The sequence below is a fragment of the Ciconia boyciana genome, chromosome 1 (assembly GCF_034638445.1).
Source record: "Ciconia boyciana chromosome 1, ASM3463844v1, whole genome shotgun sequence".
Lineage (NCBI taxonomy): Eukaryota > Metazoa > Chordata > Aves > Ciconiiformes > Ciconiidae > Ciconia > Ciconia boyciana.
Window position 1 is genome coordinate 127,845,913 of NC_132934.1, and position 19,152 is coordinate 127,865,064.

General features: G+C 35.2%; 1 protein-coding gene across 1 annotated transcript in view; it reads left to right on the forward strand.

The window, feature by feature from the left end:
• DMD (dystrophin) overlaps positions 1-19,152 on the forward strand; it is a 1,150,282-nt gene that overhangs the window by 295,243 nt on the left and 835,887 nt on the right. The window contains exon 8 of the mRNA XM_072848384.1: positions 3,633-3,814. Within this exon, the coding sequence (XP_072704485.1) occupies positions 3,633-3,814 (182 nt within the window). The remainder of the gene's footprint in view (positions 1-3,632; positions 3,815-19,152) is intronic.

The following is a 19,152-nucleotide window of genomic DNA, read 5'->3' on the forward strand; positions in this document are numbered from 1 at the left end:
GATCTGTGCAGTACTTTTTAATATGGAGTTTATTTAGGTGGTTTATGTCATCCTCACTTTGACTCATCTCTTAAAAATGCTTCTTTCCACCAGAACTGGGAATGTTGGCAGGGAATTTCTTGTTAACAGAACATACAGATGCAAGAACAAACCACTTGTGAACTGCAAGGCTTATAAAAATTGGCTGTTGGATCACTTTTTGAAGTTTTAGGTGTTTTTTTTTATTTATTTACTTTTTTGGCACTGTATCCTACAGAAGAGAATTGGTTTCAGAACATTTCAGATTTATTGTAGTCACCCTTCCTCAACAAACAATCAAACTTGTAGTTATGTTCATCAGAAAATGAAGAATATTTGCTAATAAAAATCAAGCTGTAGCGAACTTTTATCAGGCAAATTGCTTCTGAATTAAACCCATAATAACCCTTTAAAAGCAGCAGCACTTAAACGGGGGTGGATTGGTGTTTATTTCATGGTTTTAGAGTTCTGTGGTGAAACCAGATTATTCTTGTTCTTTTGGGACTTGTTACCAAGTAGCTGTGTCTCTAGATGAACAGGATATTATGGTAGATTAACATTCATGGTCGAATTCTAGCTCTTACGGTGTCTCCTTAGTATCAGACAGGTTTTTCAGCCTGTGTATTAGAAGAAGTGTTTTGTTTTATTTCTCTTTACTGTCTCAATTTGACTGGAAACCTCCCCTGGAGAGTCTAATCTCTCTAAATGGTCAGAGTGTGTGAATATTTTTTCAGGGGGAGAATGTAAAGTCAGGTCCTTGTTCTGTATCCTGCAAAGGAGTTTTGTTTCTTTCACTATAGAAGATGCTTAAAGAAACCACATCTTAATAAGTAAGCCTATGGAACAGAAGATGTATCAAAAACTAGTTCTGTGACCAATATGCTTCATGTGACACATTTCAATTTGAGTACCAGAAAGTCACTGTATTCTTTTGAAAAATATTAATCTGCCAGCATAACGTTTTCTACAGTAGAAGATTCCTCTCAATAGCTGGAAGATTAATGCTGGAAACTTTTCCAATACTTTCGTTACAACTGTTTCTTGTTAAAGAGCTGCAGTGGTTTTCCGAGCTCTCCAAAGTCTTTCAGATTCTTGATTGATTAACAGGTTAATAATATGATTTGTGCTAATGTTATAATGCTGCCCATTTTAAACTCTCTTTTGACTTGTAGTCTAATTTGGTTTTATTCTTCTTTATTCTTTTCAATCCTATCCTGGAAGGTCATTGACAAGAAAATCAATGAAAATATTCAGAAAGTATTGCTTCTGAGCTGAATTTGGAGAAGATACCTTGTTTTTGAAAAAAATTTCCTGGATAATTCCTTCGGTTTTACTTTTTCTCTCAAAGCCAGTATCTGAATAATGGCATAGTTTACATACGTTGACTTAATTTTCTTAAATATCTTCCATATTTTCCCAGAGTTTGAGATTAGTTTTTAGAAGTAGTAGGTTGGCTTGACAGATATTTTGCCACCAGAAATGAAAGCAGGCATATTTCCAAGGAATTGTGAACTTCCTTAGAGCAAGTACTTAAATTTAAATTTATTCACTGCCTAACTACTAGGACTTCAAATATCCATCAATCTTAATGGGTGGTAAAGACAATATATTAGACTAGGATTCAAAAAGAAAAAAATATGAAGGCAAAGGCATAGGACAGGATAACAGAAGTCATTCCTGCTCTGATAATTCAAGAGCTTACAAAAAAGAATTTTGAGAGACAGATTGATATTCCAGGCTTTGCAACAATGGTTGTTTAGCTATTTGTTGTGATTAAATAATTAAATCTTTTCCTATTTGCCAGTGGTTTCTGACAGTTGCATATGTACTTTTTATTTGTCAGATAGAATGGGTAAACAATTTTTGGCATGTACATTGTTTGCAAGGTACTTGCTTTGTTTATTGTGTGAGATATTTGTGTAGATAAATGATAAGGTATTTGCCTATTTGATTACCAGAACATTTTGAAAAGAAAAATAATGAAGAACAAATGGAAAAATCACAGCTGGCACTAATGTCTCTTCTTTCAGTGTGTACTCTTGCCTGTGTAAAGGCATGCATATTCTTGTAAACATCAATTACTAGTGGACACTGAGTATAACAAAACGATGTTAAAATATTAATGAGAAGACAAGAAGATGGTGATAGCAAAATACTTCCTGGACTGAATTCTATCACAGAAGTGAAGCCTGTGGAGACAGGGCTGTAGTGTGACTTGATTTGGAAAAGTCATGTTTGTTTGTTTGTTTGTTTAAATGAGCATATTCTATATACTGTGGCTACTGAGGCAATAAATTTTATGGTGGTGGGGATGTTGGAGGGTACGTGCCATTTTTCCAGCCAATTCTAAGTAGAACTAAACCTTCAGCTCTCTTTCATAATCTATCAAGCAAAGGTATGGAGATAGGACAGAAAGCCAAACCAAAAATATTGATAGGCTGTCTTTTCTTGATTTCCAAATATATGTGAAGCTTTTAACATAAGGTGCCTTCCCTCATGTATCCTGCATTCTAGGAAGAGAGAATGAGATGCCACACTGTAGCATTATTGAGTCTGCCAGAATATATTGACTGATTTTCTTTTTTGTGTTGTTTTTTTTTTCCTGAACTGAAATCTTAGCTAAGCCAGGATTGATGTAGAACAGTAAAAACTCATAGCTCTTGGCTTTCTGCCAGCACTCATGTTAAAACACTTATGGAATTAATGATAAATTTCTTGTACAACAGTCTTTTTACATCTTGATTCACTAGACTGAGTGTAGGAGGTAAATGTCAATGCCAAATAACAAAGTAACTACTTCAAAGAGCTGCCACATGCCATACATTTCTACAAATTGTTATTGACTTGAAATGTTGAGTCAGATAAACTGCTTTTCCTGCTGATGTGTATCATGGCTACGTGCAAAACCTGAAATTGTCTTTGTGTTCACACAAAGTTTCTTGTACTTACTGCTAAAGTCCACAGAGATTTTATAAGGCCTTTTTTTTAAAGAGTTGTTCTATTATGTATTTTAATGCCTGTGACTTCCGTGTTCCTTAGATGTTCCACAGACTTCATGAAGAATATAAGTCTGAGTAGAATATAAAAGCTATGCAGCTATATTAGAGGTTGGCTTCAGTAGTTATTTTGTATGAACCCATTCACTAGAACAACCTGTAATTTTTTTTTTTTTTTTTCCCCTACATCATTGTCGCTTCCAATGATTAAATGATGTGGAGAGAAGGTACAAGGCACAACTTCGAAAATGAGCTTGCCCTTTTTTTTTTTTAAACTGCAGTATTTATACAGCACAAGAAAATACACCTTTTCCTACGTCTAGTCCTGCTTAATGAGGATCACAGTGTTAAATTGTATACTATGTGCATTTTGACTAGAGAAATCTAGAGGGAAAGTTCATGTTGAATGAGATAACTGTTACTTTAATAAACTTTGTCTCCTTCTCATTGGTATACAAGTTTAGTCTGTAATTTTGGAACTGATTGTAAGATTAGTCTCTATAGAACTCAGGTAGACAATAGATGGCTTATTAGTCTGTCAACTTTCCATGAAGTTGATTGGCTATTTCTCATGTCTAATGTGGAAACCGAAATGATGCATGTTAATTTGCCTTCCAGACGTTGCAACTGCCTGTCCAGATAAGAAGTCCATCTTAATGTACGTGACTTCCCTCTTCCAAGTTCTGCCCCAGCAAGTCACCATGGAAGCTGTCAGGGAGGTGGAGATGTTGCCACGACACTCAAGGGTCACTAGAGAAGAGCACATACAAGTACATCATCAACAGCGTTTTTCACAAGAAGTGAGTTGTTTCACTTTTCTGCTTTCATCTTGCTGCTCAAAAGTGGTTGTTTCCCTTACCTACCCGGTAAGTTTGATGTTAGATGGCCAATGGAAGCCAAAACAACCACGGGCATAATGGACAAAGTCTCTTCACCACAGGCAAGTCAAATGTACTTGTCTGTGTGAACTGTATTTTTGTACTGCGTTTCACTTTGCACCGGGCTGTTTTAAAAGTTAACTATTCAGCAAATAAGTGCTTTGCACTTCTCTTTTACAGCACTAGGTGTTTTGATTGTGGAAGGGCACCACAAGGAAGAATGCAGAAACAGGGGGAGGTTTTACATTTAAACACAGACATGTAGAAACTTTTTTACCTTTTTTAGAGAATAGCAGTTGACGTTTCTTCATATTCATGATACATTTTTATTTTTTTAGCATTTTATTTACACTGACTTGTATCTTAAGATCATCTGTTCTCAGCTCACAGTCGGTCTCTCAAAAAGCTCATGTAATACTTGGAATTAATTTATGCTTGCAATGTCAGTTATGTTTTTGACTGAAACCATCAGACAGTCTCTGCTGAAGTGTTTAGTGGATTTCAGGCCTAGCGTACTTGTCTGAATTTAATCTGTATTTTGCTTTTGGGATGCTCAGTCTCTTTTAGAGTACTGAGCAGATTAATATTGGCTCTGTTTATTCAGGATTTACTACAAGATCACTTGTTTTTTGAACCTTTGCTTGTAAATTATAAAGAAACTTCGATTTACATTGGTATTCTGCTGGTATTGAGTCCTGACAGTTTGTTGCTTTTGGAAAGGATGTCAGATTAAATGAGAGCTTTCCTTAATACCATCCCAATTTTGACTGCTGAATACCAACACTGTCCTTGAAAAATATAACTGGTGATGACCTTCCTACTTCTCTTTCTTCACCTAGTCTTAAAATCATTACTTTACTTCTATAATGCATGCTCCTATCCATATGTCTGTTCTTTCCACCTCTAATTTCTTCTTTGTAGATCACAGTCAGTGTACCCCAGGGACCTTCACCTTCTCCTAAACCGCGGTTCAAAAGTTATGCATATACACAAGCTGTGTATGTCACATCCCCTGACCAAAAAAGGAGGCAGGTTCCTCCACAGGTCTGTCAATATTGTCGTTTGTTTTGAAAACTGTTTTATTAAGCTTGTGCTTGGAGTGAAAGAGTTTGTGCTTTTTGCTTGTACCTGATCTTGATGACCTACTTTTTCCAGGGTTTTTTTATCATCTGTTGAGTAGTTACTTTTTACTGTGTATTTCAGCATGGCTGGCAATAGGTGTTATGCTGATTGTTAGGGATCAACAGCATTCAAACACTGCTGTTTTAGAATCATAAACTACTTCCTTTGTTATGTCATTTTTTAAAATAGTACATATATTGCCTTAAAAGAGTGTTAGAAGAACAAACCAAACATAAGCTGTATTTGGCATCTAATTATTATATTTCTGTCTAAGGTTTGATTATAGAAAAACAAGAACCATTGGTTTTCTGTTGCTTTTCCTAACCCTCATATCTATTGAAGAAAATACTAGGTAATGATATTTTTCAGGTTACTGTTGGTGGACAGAAGAGAAAGGAAACATTAAATTTAATATTCTTTATATGACCTGGATTATTAGATGATAACAGCTGGTCAGTTTATCACAAACGGCATCATGCCAACATTGAGGTTAGGGTTTTGTGTTTGGGTTTTTTGACTTCTAAATAGCTGCAGTAGTTTAATAAAACTTGTTTCAAGCAATCCTTATAATGAGCATTTCAGTAGTCAGATTTTTATAACTTTTGACAAGTGTGAGAGCTAAAGGTCATATTGTGTAATGCAACGTTCTTTCCTTTCATTACTTTGGGGAAAAGAGATCTGCGTGTGTTTGGCAGTACAGTGTGAGTTCTCTTGGGGCGACTTAATTCTGTCTAACCTCTAAAAATTTATTACAAAATTACACTTTAATTCAACACCATGTTTCTGAATCTACTCTTCAAGTGACAGGTATTTTACTGAATAATGAATTCCTTTAAATACTCCAGGAAAGAAATACTGTGCACATAAGCATGAGCCCTGCTACATTACACTAACATCAAATGTGTTGCAGTGATGATTAATGCAGCTTTTAAACAAGGTGTTTAAAACAGGTATAATTGATTTGTTCTACTGAGATACTATACTGATAATTGAGAAGAATGAAGAGTCATGATATAACTTTTTTTCTTGAGCTATTTTTATTGTGATTGATTGTGGGTTTTGTCAACACCGCCGCCATCAAGCATAATGTACAAGCTGATATAATTGAAGTCAATTCTACAAAACATAGTTATTAAAAGGTAGTAAGAAAATATCATTCTATTATTTAATCCTCACCGTGCATTCCAGTTTTCAGATCTTGTTTTCCTGAATTTGGAAGCTTTGTCTATTACAGTTATGCAATAACTACTACTATAATACTATAATTCTGCTGATTTGGCAGAATCTGAATACCTAACCAGAACTGGGCTCTATTGTGCTAGAGCCACAACAAATATTAACAAATGGAAAGCATTCACTTAAAAATCCTAAGTGAAAATCACCAGACACAGTCTCATCATCATCAAGATAAACTTGAATTGCAAGTAGTACCAACTAATATGCCAATTCAATATATGCAATTCTTAATCAGTGGTAATGATTTTTGTGTTCTAGCCATGTATTTCTTGAAGAACAGACATCATCTAACTATTACAACAAATTTATAATCCTGGTAAAATAGTGACTGATAATTTTTTCTCTAGATATCTGAAGCTGATATACCTTAACAATCCCATCTATTTTAACTGAATCAAATAAATATTATTTTCTTTTAAATTCTTAGTAGCCTTCCGATTTTCTGCCAGCTATATTATGAGTTTTGGATACCAGTATTGGTATTGCAACTGCCTGTAGGATTTTCAGTAAAATCTACTTCTCTAGGGGACTGCATTAAGGAAATCAAGACAAAATCAACTTTTTTTTTCTTGGATTTTGTAAAGTTTAGGGAGCCGTTTCTCATTTCCATCTAGTTATGAAAGAAAAATTTCAGTAGATTTAGTTTACTGTAGTCTGCCAGTTTCAACAGTATCTTAGGTGCTATCATAAAGAAGAAAGATTCTCACTAAGTAAGTCTGTTGGTCTTCTGTTGAAATGTATGAGTCATTTTTCTTTTCAGTTCTTTACAAACTTTCATCTTACAGGACTTGAATATTATAATTTCTCCAAGATAATCAAAGAAGATACATAATAACTATCAACAAAAAGTCTTTCACCTGCTTCTCTCTAGAGGTTCTAGCTGCTAAGATTGATGTTAAGTCATTGTGTTTAATATGGTGATATTTTTCTGCATTTGGAAGAATGGTCCAATAGATTTTGTAGTCCAGGCATGAGCCAACTGAAACTCAGAAGAAAAAGAAATGAAATAAGACCTCTTTCCAAAGATTTGGAATGTTATCCTGCAAATTTGACCATATATGCCATATGTTTACTGCATATGTCAATTGCCGGAAATTGTAAAAATGAAATGAGCTATGATTCTCTGAGCTCCCTATTGGCAAGAAAGAATGACATTTCCTCTTACACCATTATTTGTCAAAGTCCTTTCTCTTCTATCTTCTACCCTTGTCTTTTCTTGTATGTCACATTTCACTTCACTTTCCCCATCTTCACCCTTCCTAATGCCTTCACAATCTGTGTGTCTTTAAATTCACCCTTCCTTTCTGAATTCTTACTCTGTTGCTTAGTACTATACTTGCAAGGCCTAGTATTCTAGTTGCACAAATTTTGGCCAGACAAGTCTTGCTTTGCTTAACTGTGACATACCTCAGATTCAAATAAAATCGTTGTTCTGCCAACCAGTTCACTTGGTGCCTTCTTCTTGTTTGGTCTGTGCTTGACCACTTCTCGTTGAAGCAGTTAAGCCTTTTTAAATGCTGTTGTTAACAAGAATAGCAGTTTTTCTGCTAACGCCCAGGAAAAGTTTTCCTCCTTTACCTTGTTTACTTAGAAAGTGTTCATAAACTCATGCAGATCCTAGGACAGGAATCCACTTCTCAAACCTAAATCCTTGAATTCCCTGTATTAACATTAAGAAAGGCCCAAGAGAAAATATTTATGTTGACAGGTTTCAGATGGCAGTTACTGCTCAGCAGTTACAGAAGGCTTGCCTGACTTTGCGGCTCTGTATTTTGTCTTCTGTGCAGTCTCTGTAATGAGACAGTCTGTCTAGCTTCACTTAGAAAAAAGGGATCCTCAAGTTAATTTTCTGAGACACTTCAAAATCCCTGTTTAAAATTACCCTTTCACTTGTGTTTTATATTTATGAAAGCCTTTGGTTTTGTTATATTTCTTCATCTCATTGAACATCTGACCAAGAAGAATGATAGTTTTACTTCCTAATTTTTTCCAAAAATGTTTTATCAGAGCAGTTTCTAATACTGATCCCAGGCAAAACTCCTATCTCCCTACCTTCATTTTTACTTACTACCTACTACCTGAACTCCACAGGACATAAAATATACTGTTTTAAAAGGGTTCAAGTAAAAAAAAATAAAAATTTGTAAAACACTGAAGTACCTAGAAAAGAAACTTTTTTTAATCTATTAGAAAAACAGTGCTGAAAATGTAAGCATTGAAAAGGTTGGGATGAGCAAAATCTATGTATGTTTTGAGACTGGTACTTTTGTAAATAAGCTTTTGGCAAGCCTGTCTAAAAGGTCAAATGTGAGTCTGGCTGCCTTAAATTATCCGTTATGCAAAATAAAGCCCATTGCATCAATATCGTTGTAGATTTTTGTTCTTTTGACAGGAGTTACGTTTTCTTCATTCTGTGTTATGTTATATGAAATACAGAATTTGTGTGCAGGATTACTCTTAGCATTTAAACTGACAAGCCTCAGTAGATTTGAATTAAAATCATTTGGGATACAGCAGTGGCTAACGGGGACAGTGTTCCCCAGCACTTAATGATTTGATTTGGGACTTAAGAATTGGAAGCTTCACCTCAGGCCTCAACCTAGTCATTAGTTTGTGGGAAATTCCTAATGCTCCAGTCATTACTCCTGTTTTACAGATGTATTGTAATGCATTTTTTCTCATGTTCTCTGTTTTGTGGTATGGATTCTACAGAGTTACTGTACTGGACTTTCTCCATCAGTTCATAACTATAGTAACTAACTTGGAAGGTCACTAGAAACTCATTATAAAATTAAGCTGAATTTACTCACACATGGCACAAAATCCTTCTGGCAGCTTTGCCCTTGAGATTTGTGGTTTTCTAGACCCTTAATTTGCCACACTCTTGGTCTTCTGCCAGCAAGTTAACTTCTTTAAAAGTGCTGTGAGACCTCTGTTCTGGGACCCTTTGGGGTTCATCTATGCCACAGGATTTAGTGGCACAGCATCACAGAATTGCCATATTGCTTTCCTTTGAACTAAAACAGACCTTTCTTTTACTTAAAGGCTGTGATCCAAATACTGTCCTGTTTACCTTGTGGTAAAGTGCCCTTTGGAGAGGCATCAGAAGAGAGGTCTTGTAGATTAAAGTACAACAAGACAGAATTTTAGTTTCAGCTTCTTGGTAATATTTCTAAGGTGAGACACTCAGCACAGAAAATACCCCATTGTCAGCACTGAGTGTTCATACTGGATTTATGGGATAATTTAAAGTAGAAGTCAGGAAACTTCAGAAGATACTTGCCGAATTACCTGCACATTTAATCACAGTATTTTGATGGATATAATTTAGGCAACAAGTATAACCATAGTCCCAGCTGTTAGCCTAGGTGTTCTCTTTTAAATAGAAACTTTCTCCATTCAGAAAGCTAGAAACTGTTTCTGCAGAGCTAAGTAAGATCCCTAAGATTCAGACTAACCATAATAAAATAGCAAAATCCATCACCAGGGGTCAGAACAAGGAGATGCAGAGATGGAAAAGTGAAGCTAAGAACAAGCCTTTTGGATTTCTTAGGGAGGTCTCCTGAATGCCATGTCTTCAAGGAACAGTTTGCAAAATGATAAAGCAAGCAGTTTCAAGCATGTTTATATATTTTATATTTTCAGTAACAGTCTGATAAATTGATGGCTTCTTCTCCAAGCCTGAAGGGTTGTCAAAATGACAGTTCAGTTTCCTGTCACTGCTTTGTGTAGATACCAGCAGCAGTTGTAACTCGTTTTTGTGATTTCTTTGGTTTGAACGTTTATTGTAGACTCTTTTCAAGTGTTTTTGCTGTCAAAAATATTAGTACTCTCATGGGTGGGACAGAGTAAGCGATAACCCATAGTGGATCTGGATCCTGGTATTTAAGAACCCAATGAGATCAGAGCTTTTACTCTACTTGGTTATCTCACACACTCACTCACTTGGTTCCCCCCAGAGGTAAGCTCACGAGGTCCCAACTTCCTTCCCCAGCAGAGTGGTTGCTGCTGGTCCAGGAAGGTTAGGCAGAAAGTTGCGTCAATTTGTGCTGTGCCACTGCTTGCAGTTATGGATGTTGGGCATCACCAGCCAAGATCCCCAGGCATCCTCCGCTACTTGTCTCCACCTGCCTCTCTGGTGACCAGCGATAGGACACAAGGAAATGGTATGAAGCTGCATCAGGAGAAGTTCAGACTGGACATTAGGAAAAGGTTCTTCACTGAGAGGGTGGTCGGTCACTTGGAACAGGCTCCCCGGGGAAGTGATAATGGCATCAGTCCTGTCAGAGTTCAAGGAGCATCTTGATGATGCTCTTAGTCATATGATTTAATCTCAGGTAGTCCTGCGAGGAACAGGGTGTTGGACTCGGATGATCCTTATAGGTCCCTTCCAACTTGAGGTATTCTGTGATTCTGTGATTCTATGATTCTCTGATCTACAGAATCTTCTCCCACTTCCAGGATCTGTCTTCTAGTCGGCATCTTCTCCGCCTTATTTCCAAACCCCATTCTCTTCCCTGACACCAGTTCTTCTTTTCAGGATACTTCTTTTCATCAGCAGCTCTTCTTTCCATAACCCTAAGCCTCCAGTTTTCCGAGTCTAAACAGTTTATATGCAGAAGCACAACTCATGATCAGCCTCCTACTTGGTGCTTCTGTCTCACACCTCTTCATTAATGGAAGGATTCAGAACATGCTGCTTTTGTCTAGACCATTTGTTATCAAAATTTACAACCAGCCCCTACTGGTTGCAGCTAGCAAGTAGTGGGAATCTGCGTCAGAGATCAGAAGTCTAATTTCAGACATTTAGCAGCCCCCGTTCTACACACCCATGCACAGTTATCTGCTGCCTGTACATGTGCCTGTTCACATACCTGTTTGCATTCACTAATTAAGCTGTGTTTTCACCTCCAACAGGTAATGACACTTCTTTACAGTTTGACATAAAAAGCAATTACTTACTGACTTTTCTATCTCTTTTTAATTTTCCCTTTTAAGTGACCTTAAAAATCATATGAGAGAATTTTTGATTTTTTATGTAAGACTTTTTCAACTATGGTTTCTTACTTAAAGTAGGTAAAAAGCTTGTTTAAACATAGGAACACTAGAAATGCCATGCGGTGTGTCCCATGTGAATTACTGGACTGTTCCTTGCTGATTAATAAAAAAGGGTAATGTGTTATTCAGAAAATAAAAAATCCTAGATAAAATATATCTTTATCTGCTGTATATTCGGATTTAGTCTAATAAATCTAAATAAATTGATAATCTAATAATCACATGAGTTTACCTACATGTGGTTGGCAATATCAAAGAACAAAAACATTTTGTAACAGGTGAATCTGATTGGAATTACTTTTAAAGTTGTTTTTTTTTAACTGTTAGAAACATGGAAAAGTTATACGCGTCATTCCCTGGTTACATTATTAGTGAATGTATTTCTGAACAGAGAACTGTAGGTACTTTCAATAAAACACTTTGTCCTTGATTTTTTTTTCTTGTGGTTTATTTTTTAAATGCTTTTAACTAGCTTCAGTGTTATTTTAAGTTTCATCTGTATTTTTTTGAAAAGCTCACTTACCAAGAGATTCTTAATTTCGACGTTGAACTGTGATAGAATACCTGCTTGTTTTTTTAAAAGTCTGTTACACAAGATCTAATCTGTAGTGAAAATCCGCTATTGCCAAATTAGGACCCTCATGAATGTGGGTGAAAGCATTCACTTCTAAAGTTTTCACTGAAAGAATTTTGTAATTTTAAGTATTTTTGCCTCTCTTGTCTTGAAAAGAAACCCATTTTCTATGGTTTTTAAATAGCTTAATTTTCAAGGCATACAATAAGATAAAAAGGATACATAACATTTTAAAATGTTTATTTAAGCTGTTTTGTGCCACTAAGTCTCTTGAACGTAGGGTTATTAATAAGTGCATGTGTGTGATATGTCAAAAATGGATGTAGGTACAGCAGATGAAGACACTTACACTCATTTACGGTAAACATTTGAGTGTTTTTTATATCCATAATATGTTGACTAATAGATATGAATCCCCCTCCTGGCTTCCAGCATTTAGGCAATAGTGCAGAATTGCTTATATCAGCAGTGGATTTGATGGAAGGGAAGGGCTAGATGAAATGTAGGACACAGTGCTAAAGAAAATCCTTACTGCTAGATAGACTGGTGTTCATTTTTTCCTAATCTCAGGACTGAAATTGAAGGAACTTGAGAATTCATACAACTCCAGCAGTCATTATGCATCCCCATTTCAAATCCTTAAGAAAGGTCTTTCACATTATGCAAATATGAAAAGAGAATTTAGTCTAAGACTGAGAAAGCAAGCAATTGACTGTTTATCTACTATCTTAGATATTCATGCAGTAAGTTGATGGCATGCTATTGTCTAATTCTTCTGATGTAGGAAACTCATGGCAGTATCTAAATCAAAGCTATCTGCATCTGCACATGAACCTTAATTGTGATTTGCTTGTTCCTTTAGATTATACACAGTCACAGGAGCTCTTGAGTGGACTGAGATGCAAGATGCCTGTTCATTTCCTCACTTTGGCTCCTGGTCATTGGAATTTCAAAATTTTAAGGCTGATTAAGAAAACAGAAAAAAAAAAAAGTAACAACAGTACTTCCTTTCTTACTTTCTCTGTCTTTTCTAAATACAATTTCATCAAAGATGAGACTACCATTTCCTCTTCGATTGATACTATATCAATCTTTTGTGGGAATGCTGGGTTCTATTTAAAGACAAATAGTCAAATAAGAGGGAGACTGTCAAACATTTTAATACTTAGCTTATGCGTTCAGTGATTTTGAAAGATGTACTGAGCATGGATTTCAACTCCATATATAGAACTACATTTACTTGAGTATTCACCTTTGTTATTTCATCTGATTTAAAAGATGGGTTCACACTTTGCACTCTTTCATGACACCTAGTTAAACCTTTGAAATGCAAAAAACCCGAAGACAGAACTCTTATCTTTTGCAAAAACTCTCAAATCAACAGGAGGTTTCACCACACAAAAGCAATTTAAAGTATTTGTCCAGAGATAAAATTACAGCATCATTCTAAACAGCGTTATTATTACATTGTTACTAGTCTCTGTATATCAGGTGAACTTCTCAACAGTATGATAAAATCTTGGTTCATAATTTCAGATATCATTACTTTATTTTAAAACTTAGTTTATTAACAATTTTTCTTAATTATTATTTATCTAGATTTGGCATTAATAAAATAAAAAAGACAGCAAAGATGAGATTGTCTGCTTCATATGTTAATCATATTTTCATGCCTCCAGCTGAGAATTATCAATAACACCAGAGAAAAAAATAAAACAAACACAAAGAAATATTGCAGTGCAGATGTAGCGGCAGCACATTTTGTTCACGTGCTCAGGAATAGGAGAGAAAGCTGGCTTCAGAGCCTCCTCTTTCTCAATGGCTTTGATGGCCCTCATCACCGAGGGAAGCTTCCTTGACCCCAGTAGCTTCATCTGAGCTTTCTCTGCCTGATTTTCTGCAGAATGTCAGAGGAGACATTTATTTTAACATATAATAGCTTTCAGAGGATTACTTGAAGTGTTGGTTAAATGTATGTGAATATGATGAAAACAATAAGGATTGTGTTTTGTAGTTAGAACTACTTCTGGTGAGTGTTAAGTGCACTACTTTTGTCTAATTTAACTAAATTTCCTATACAGTGTTACACCATCACATGGTTGGATTTTATTTAACTAAAGTAAAACTAAACAGCTTTTTAAAATAAGATAGCTTCAAAAAATGGGTACAGGATATGCATTGTGCCCTTGAAATGCCTGTGCCCAAGCGTAGCTGTAACTTTGAGGCATTAATTAGCTTCATGTTCTACTCTATTAGAAAATTGTAAGATTTCTGTGGATAAAACCTTTGTGCCCTCAGGTGCATATAATACTCTTCATGGTAAAATGTAAAATATTTTTGGTGCACAGCAAATGATTCTGGTTTTAAAATATAAAAGATGGATTTTGAGAAGTGAATGAACGAAGTGCCCAGAGAGAATAGAGAATCAATGTGAGGTTCTGTTTACTGATTGTCCTTTTGCCCAAATCATTACACTGTGAGAAAGGGGATAACCATTTTTTCCCCAGTATTTATAACAACAGCATTAGAGTTGTATGTTTTCAGGGACTGTAGGAAATGCCATGGATTATTTGTTAGTTCACATTTGTATGGCAGGCAGGTCTGCATGTTTACCTGAAGTAGTGACCTTTGAAAAGGCCAGATTGCTTATCTCTACTGATCATCAAAGTGCTGGTTTCTTTCTTCCCCCCAGTGATTTTGATGCAATAGAAACTGTGTATTGTAATGCTTGTGTAGAAGACTCTTGTCTAAGATACTGCAACATGTACTTTGTGGTTTTGGTGTGCATGTACAGACTTCAGGTACAAGTGTACAAAGGAAGATATTCATAGATTTTTCCACGTTCATTCCAAACAGCAAAGGCATTTGTCTCTCTATATACAATAGTATTAAGGAATTTTGCTTTATAGTTTTCTGAGATTTAAAAGTATTCTAAGCAATATCATTATTATGGGTATGTTAGCCTGAGGTTATCAGGGAGCTAAGGAGAGAAGTAGGAAGAGATAGTAGTACCTTTTAAAAGAAGCTATAAAGATGTTCCTTCCTTTAAAAAATAAAAAAACCCATCATGTATACACCAATTATGTCAGGGGCATCACATACAGAGGGCAGAAGCTTCAGATGCAAGTCAAAGACTGTCAGTGAGACAAGGGGAGGAGGAGATGGAACAAGAAATTTACTGTCTGTTATGGGATTAGTAGCAGAGGTGGCATGTTTCCTGTGTGCATACTATGCTTCTACATAGTTTGTACTGAGATGTTATTTTATTCAGTTTAGCCTGTTGGCTATTTGTTTCATACACTTAACATTCCACACACTTAACAAGTGAACTTCATTGTTGAGGTGTTATGCAGCTAAGGAGAGAGTAACATTTTCATTATTAATTTTGACTTTTTACATCATCTAGGGAAGAGAGCTTGTTTTTTTCCCTCTTGTATAATATCATCTTCATTACGGAGTGAATGTGTTGAGTCTCTTTGCATGAAGCCTGGCTAATTTAAAATGTGTTTGGTTTCTGGTTTTTTGTTAGTTTGTTTTTAGTCTTCAATGCAACTTTTCCCTAGAATGATCATTCAATAAACTTAGCAGCGTTCCACTGTAGGTTATCCTTTCTCGAGGCCAAGAAGGGGACTAGGAGATAGGTCTAGATTGATAGTACATTGCCAGAACTCAGAAAGGGACTTCCTGTTGCTTTCCTGGATGTCTTTTGGGCTCTGGGGATCTGAGTTGCTGCCTTTCCCTTTGGGTCAGTAGTAATTGGTCCACCCACTCCAGAAGCAATTGTTATTACTTGATAGCCATCCAGTAGTCATTACTTAATCAGGTGATGATTTTAGTTTTTCTCTAGAGAAAAGCTACGTGTATCACAAATGCATAAACTTGTCTGCTTCTTGAACAATTCTTTTAAGTTTTCATTGCTATTGTTTTCATTATGCAACTGCTCTGTTGATTCTTGAAGGCTTATACCGAGAAGGCTATCAATGCCTAGCTTCTTCTCATACTTAAAGTGGATTCTTTGCTATTGTGGATGCAAACAGTTCCTGGTTATACACTTTTAAAAAAAATGCTTTAGTCATTTAAATTGTACTATGGTTTATATCTCAAGTAGTCCCTGTGAACTAAATGATGAAACACTTTTTGCAGTTTCAGAGCAGAAATGCACTAGAATTAAAGAGTCTTAAGTATAAGAGCTACACTTTGAAGTGTTTGCAGGCTTTGTATTTTTGTTGCATTTAATTTATCCTCTTCATTTCTGTCCTTTGACTCCAATGGTATGGTGTTGATAACCTAGTGCAATTAACTTTTAAGAGTGAACTAATGTAATGTGTGAGCTTTCGGCTCTTTCATACGGGACTAGTGGTCCATCTGTCTTGATTAGCTGGACAGAACATTGCTGCTGACTGAAATATTTGAATAATTTTTTAGGTGGTGTTATTGTATGCAACTCAGTTTCCTGGTAAATTGTACAAAGATGTTTTGGTAGTGGTACATCATATCAACAGGAACTATTTAGTTTCAATTATCTGAACTAAGAGGCACACATCTTTTAATTCAACTTAAAATATTTTCTCATTTCACTGCTATAAAAGTTTGAAAGCAGAACATAACTTTTTAATAGAAAAGAACCTTGCCTCTTAAAGCAAAAGTGATTTAAGAGACATGCCAAACTACATATCAATAGGCAGAAGTACATATGATAATTTAATAAAACAGTTTTTTTTCAGTTTATTGTGCAATTTACAAATGTTGAACTGATTATTTGTCTTAGTTGTCTTGGCTTTAAGCTAAGAATATCCAATCCAATATAAACCAGTAGTTATAAAGAGGTTTATTTTTTAAACATAAAATATGAATTTTTCAATTTTATATATTTTTCACTACCAGCATTTCATAAAAAAGAGGCTGATATTAATTATATGCACAGAAAATAAGCTAGCGGAAATGTGTGCTATTTGTAGAAACCCTTTGGGGAAATGCAATGTTCCTGTAGTCAGTATTAGTTTACTAGGAGTAACTTGTTGAGTTCGAATTTGACGGTAGGATCAAGAAATAGAGATTCTACAACATTGTGTCCATTCTAAAAGGTATTGAGGTGTGATAACAATAAATGACTACATGGTTGCATAGGTTTTCCCACCTGAATTACATTTGCAAATATTGTGAGGAATAAGAAATTAATTCCACTGCACAATATATGTTGTATGTTACTCCAGCCCCTTTATGTCATTGCGAATTTTTCAGTATGACTACCTTTTTAAAAACATTCTCTAATCCACTTATAATTATCCATTCCTTTTCAGAACACATTCAGTTTCCTTTCAATATCTGTGATCTTAAAAATTACCTTCATTATTTCTCTAACCTTATTTATTCCTACTCACGTTCTTAATCACAATGCTCTTGTATCTTCTCTGTGTCACCAAGTAAATGCTTTCTCTGTTAAGGCATGCCATGTTTTGCTACTTCTAGTCTTTTCCTGGCCCTCCTGTCTCTTTTAAATTCAGTCTCAAAATGATTCTCTGCTGCATTGATTGCTTTCAAACTAAGTTTTAACAACTCATTCACGTTCAGCCTCCTAACTTTTTCAATTTAACTTCTCTTTTCACTGTTCAGCCTTGTTTCTGGCTTTGTTCCCATTCTGTGAACATGTACAATGGCTACTGCAATGGATATGTGATTTAGTACCTACAGTTTATAGTCATGTGTTATGACATTTTATTAAATATGAATACATTTCTGTATAATAAGGGGAAGTATAATATTGCTTGGCAAAATTTCACCTGTAAAGCACCTGTAATTCTTTTCTGCCACATGAGGGACGTCAGGCAAAAGTATCTGATAAAATATGTATGGATTCGGTTTCAACATACTCATTTGAAGAACGAAAATAGTTAATTTAGTTCTAAGGGACTGTAACTAAAATGAATAATAAAAAAATCTCAACAGGTCTGTAATTCCAGGGCTAAGAAATTGTTTTTTGCTAGATCTCAACTGGAAAGGGGAAAAGTAGATTAAAAGGAATTGTTGAGGAAGAAGGAGCAAATGGAGAGAAGAATATGGCTACTAAACAGTACATTTATAATGTATTTTTTAAATTGACAATTTTAAAATTATTAGTGTCTTTTGAAGAATTTAGCAGCTACACGAGTTGTACGTTGTCTCTATAATGAGAATTTAGAACCCTGTAACTCACTGTTCTTGAAGTATGCTTTCATGCCCACCTCATTAGTAATTATATCTGAGTAGTGATTTTAATTAAGCAAATTCCCTCCTAAGAGAACCGGAAGGTAAATTCGGGTCACATCACCACAGATGACCTCACTGCAGTTACATTTTTGCTTAATAAATATGTCTTATATTCCAGCCACTTAACTGAGATATAATTTAATGTGAACTGCAAGCATAAATGTATGAGAAAATAACGGTCTTAAGAATATATTTGTGTGTAACTATTTTAGGATGCCTTTGTTTCATCATCTCAAAATAACAATGGGGTATAGTTTGTATCTGCAAGAGAATAAATAATAGGATTCTATTAATTAATTATATATGCTACATATATATATATATATATATATATATATATAAACTAGAAACATGTTATCCCTGAAATAGCAATCATGGGTTAATATTTCGCTTGTAGGTCAGAAGCATTTTTCATGCCAAAAATTTCAAAACAGCATGTGCAAATATAGCTGTAAAAATATTTAATCTACAAAAGAGATTATTTGAAGGCTTCCTAACGTGCTTCTTTTACCCTAAAATGTTAGGTTTTGCATGTGAATTCACAACTCAATGTTTTACTCCACAGTTCCTAACTGAAGTGACCGTGACAATATTCTGTTTCAATTACAAAAAGATGCAGTTATTTTTGTTGAAGATAATTTCTTTTATTTATTTTTTAATTTCCTACTTCACGTTTTCCTGTATTCTGAGAGGGGAAAAAAAAGGCCAGATTGACAGTATAATTGTGAAATGTGGGAGGAAAAGGCAGTCAATAAATAGCTTAAGCAAGAACAATTGATAGTAATCTACACATCTTTGGTTCTTCTGTGTTCCCATATGATGGTATTTTGCAGGATCTCTTACAAATAGCCAAGTTAATGTTAAGGTATGGAGCATGAAAATACACAAATTTCTGCTTTTGTACACCTCCAGGTAAATTTCAGATCATCTGTAGTAGGTCTATGTGACAACAGAATAGTTTAAATTAGTCAGAGCAAAGGGTCTTTCTTCCAGCATTGTATCCTGTTCCCAGAAGTGACCAATA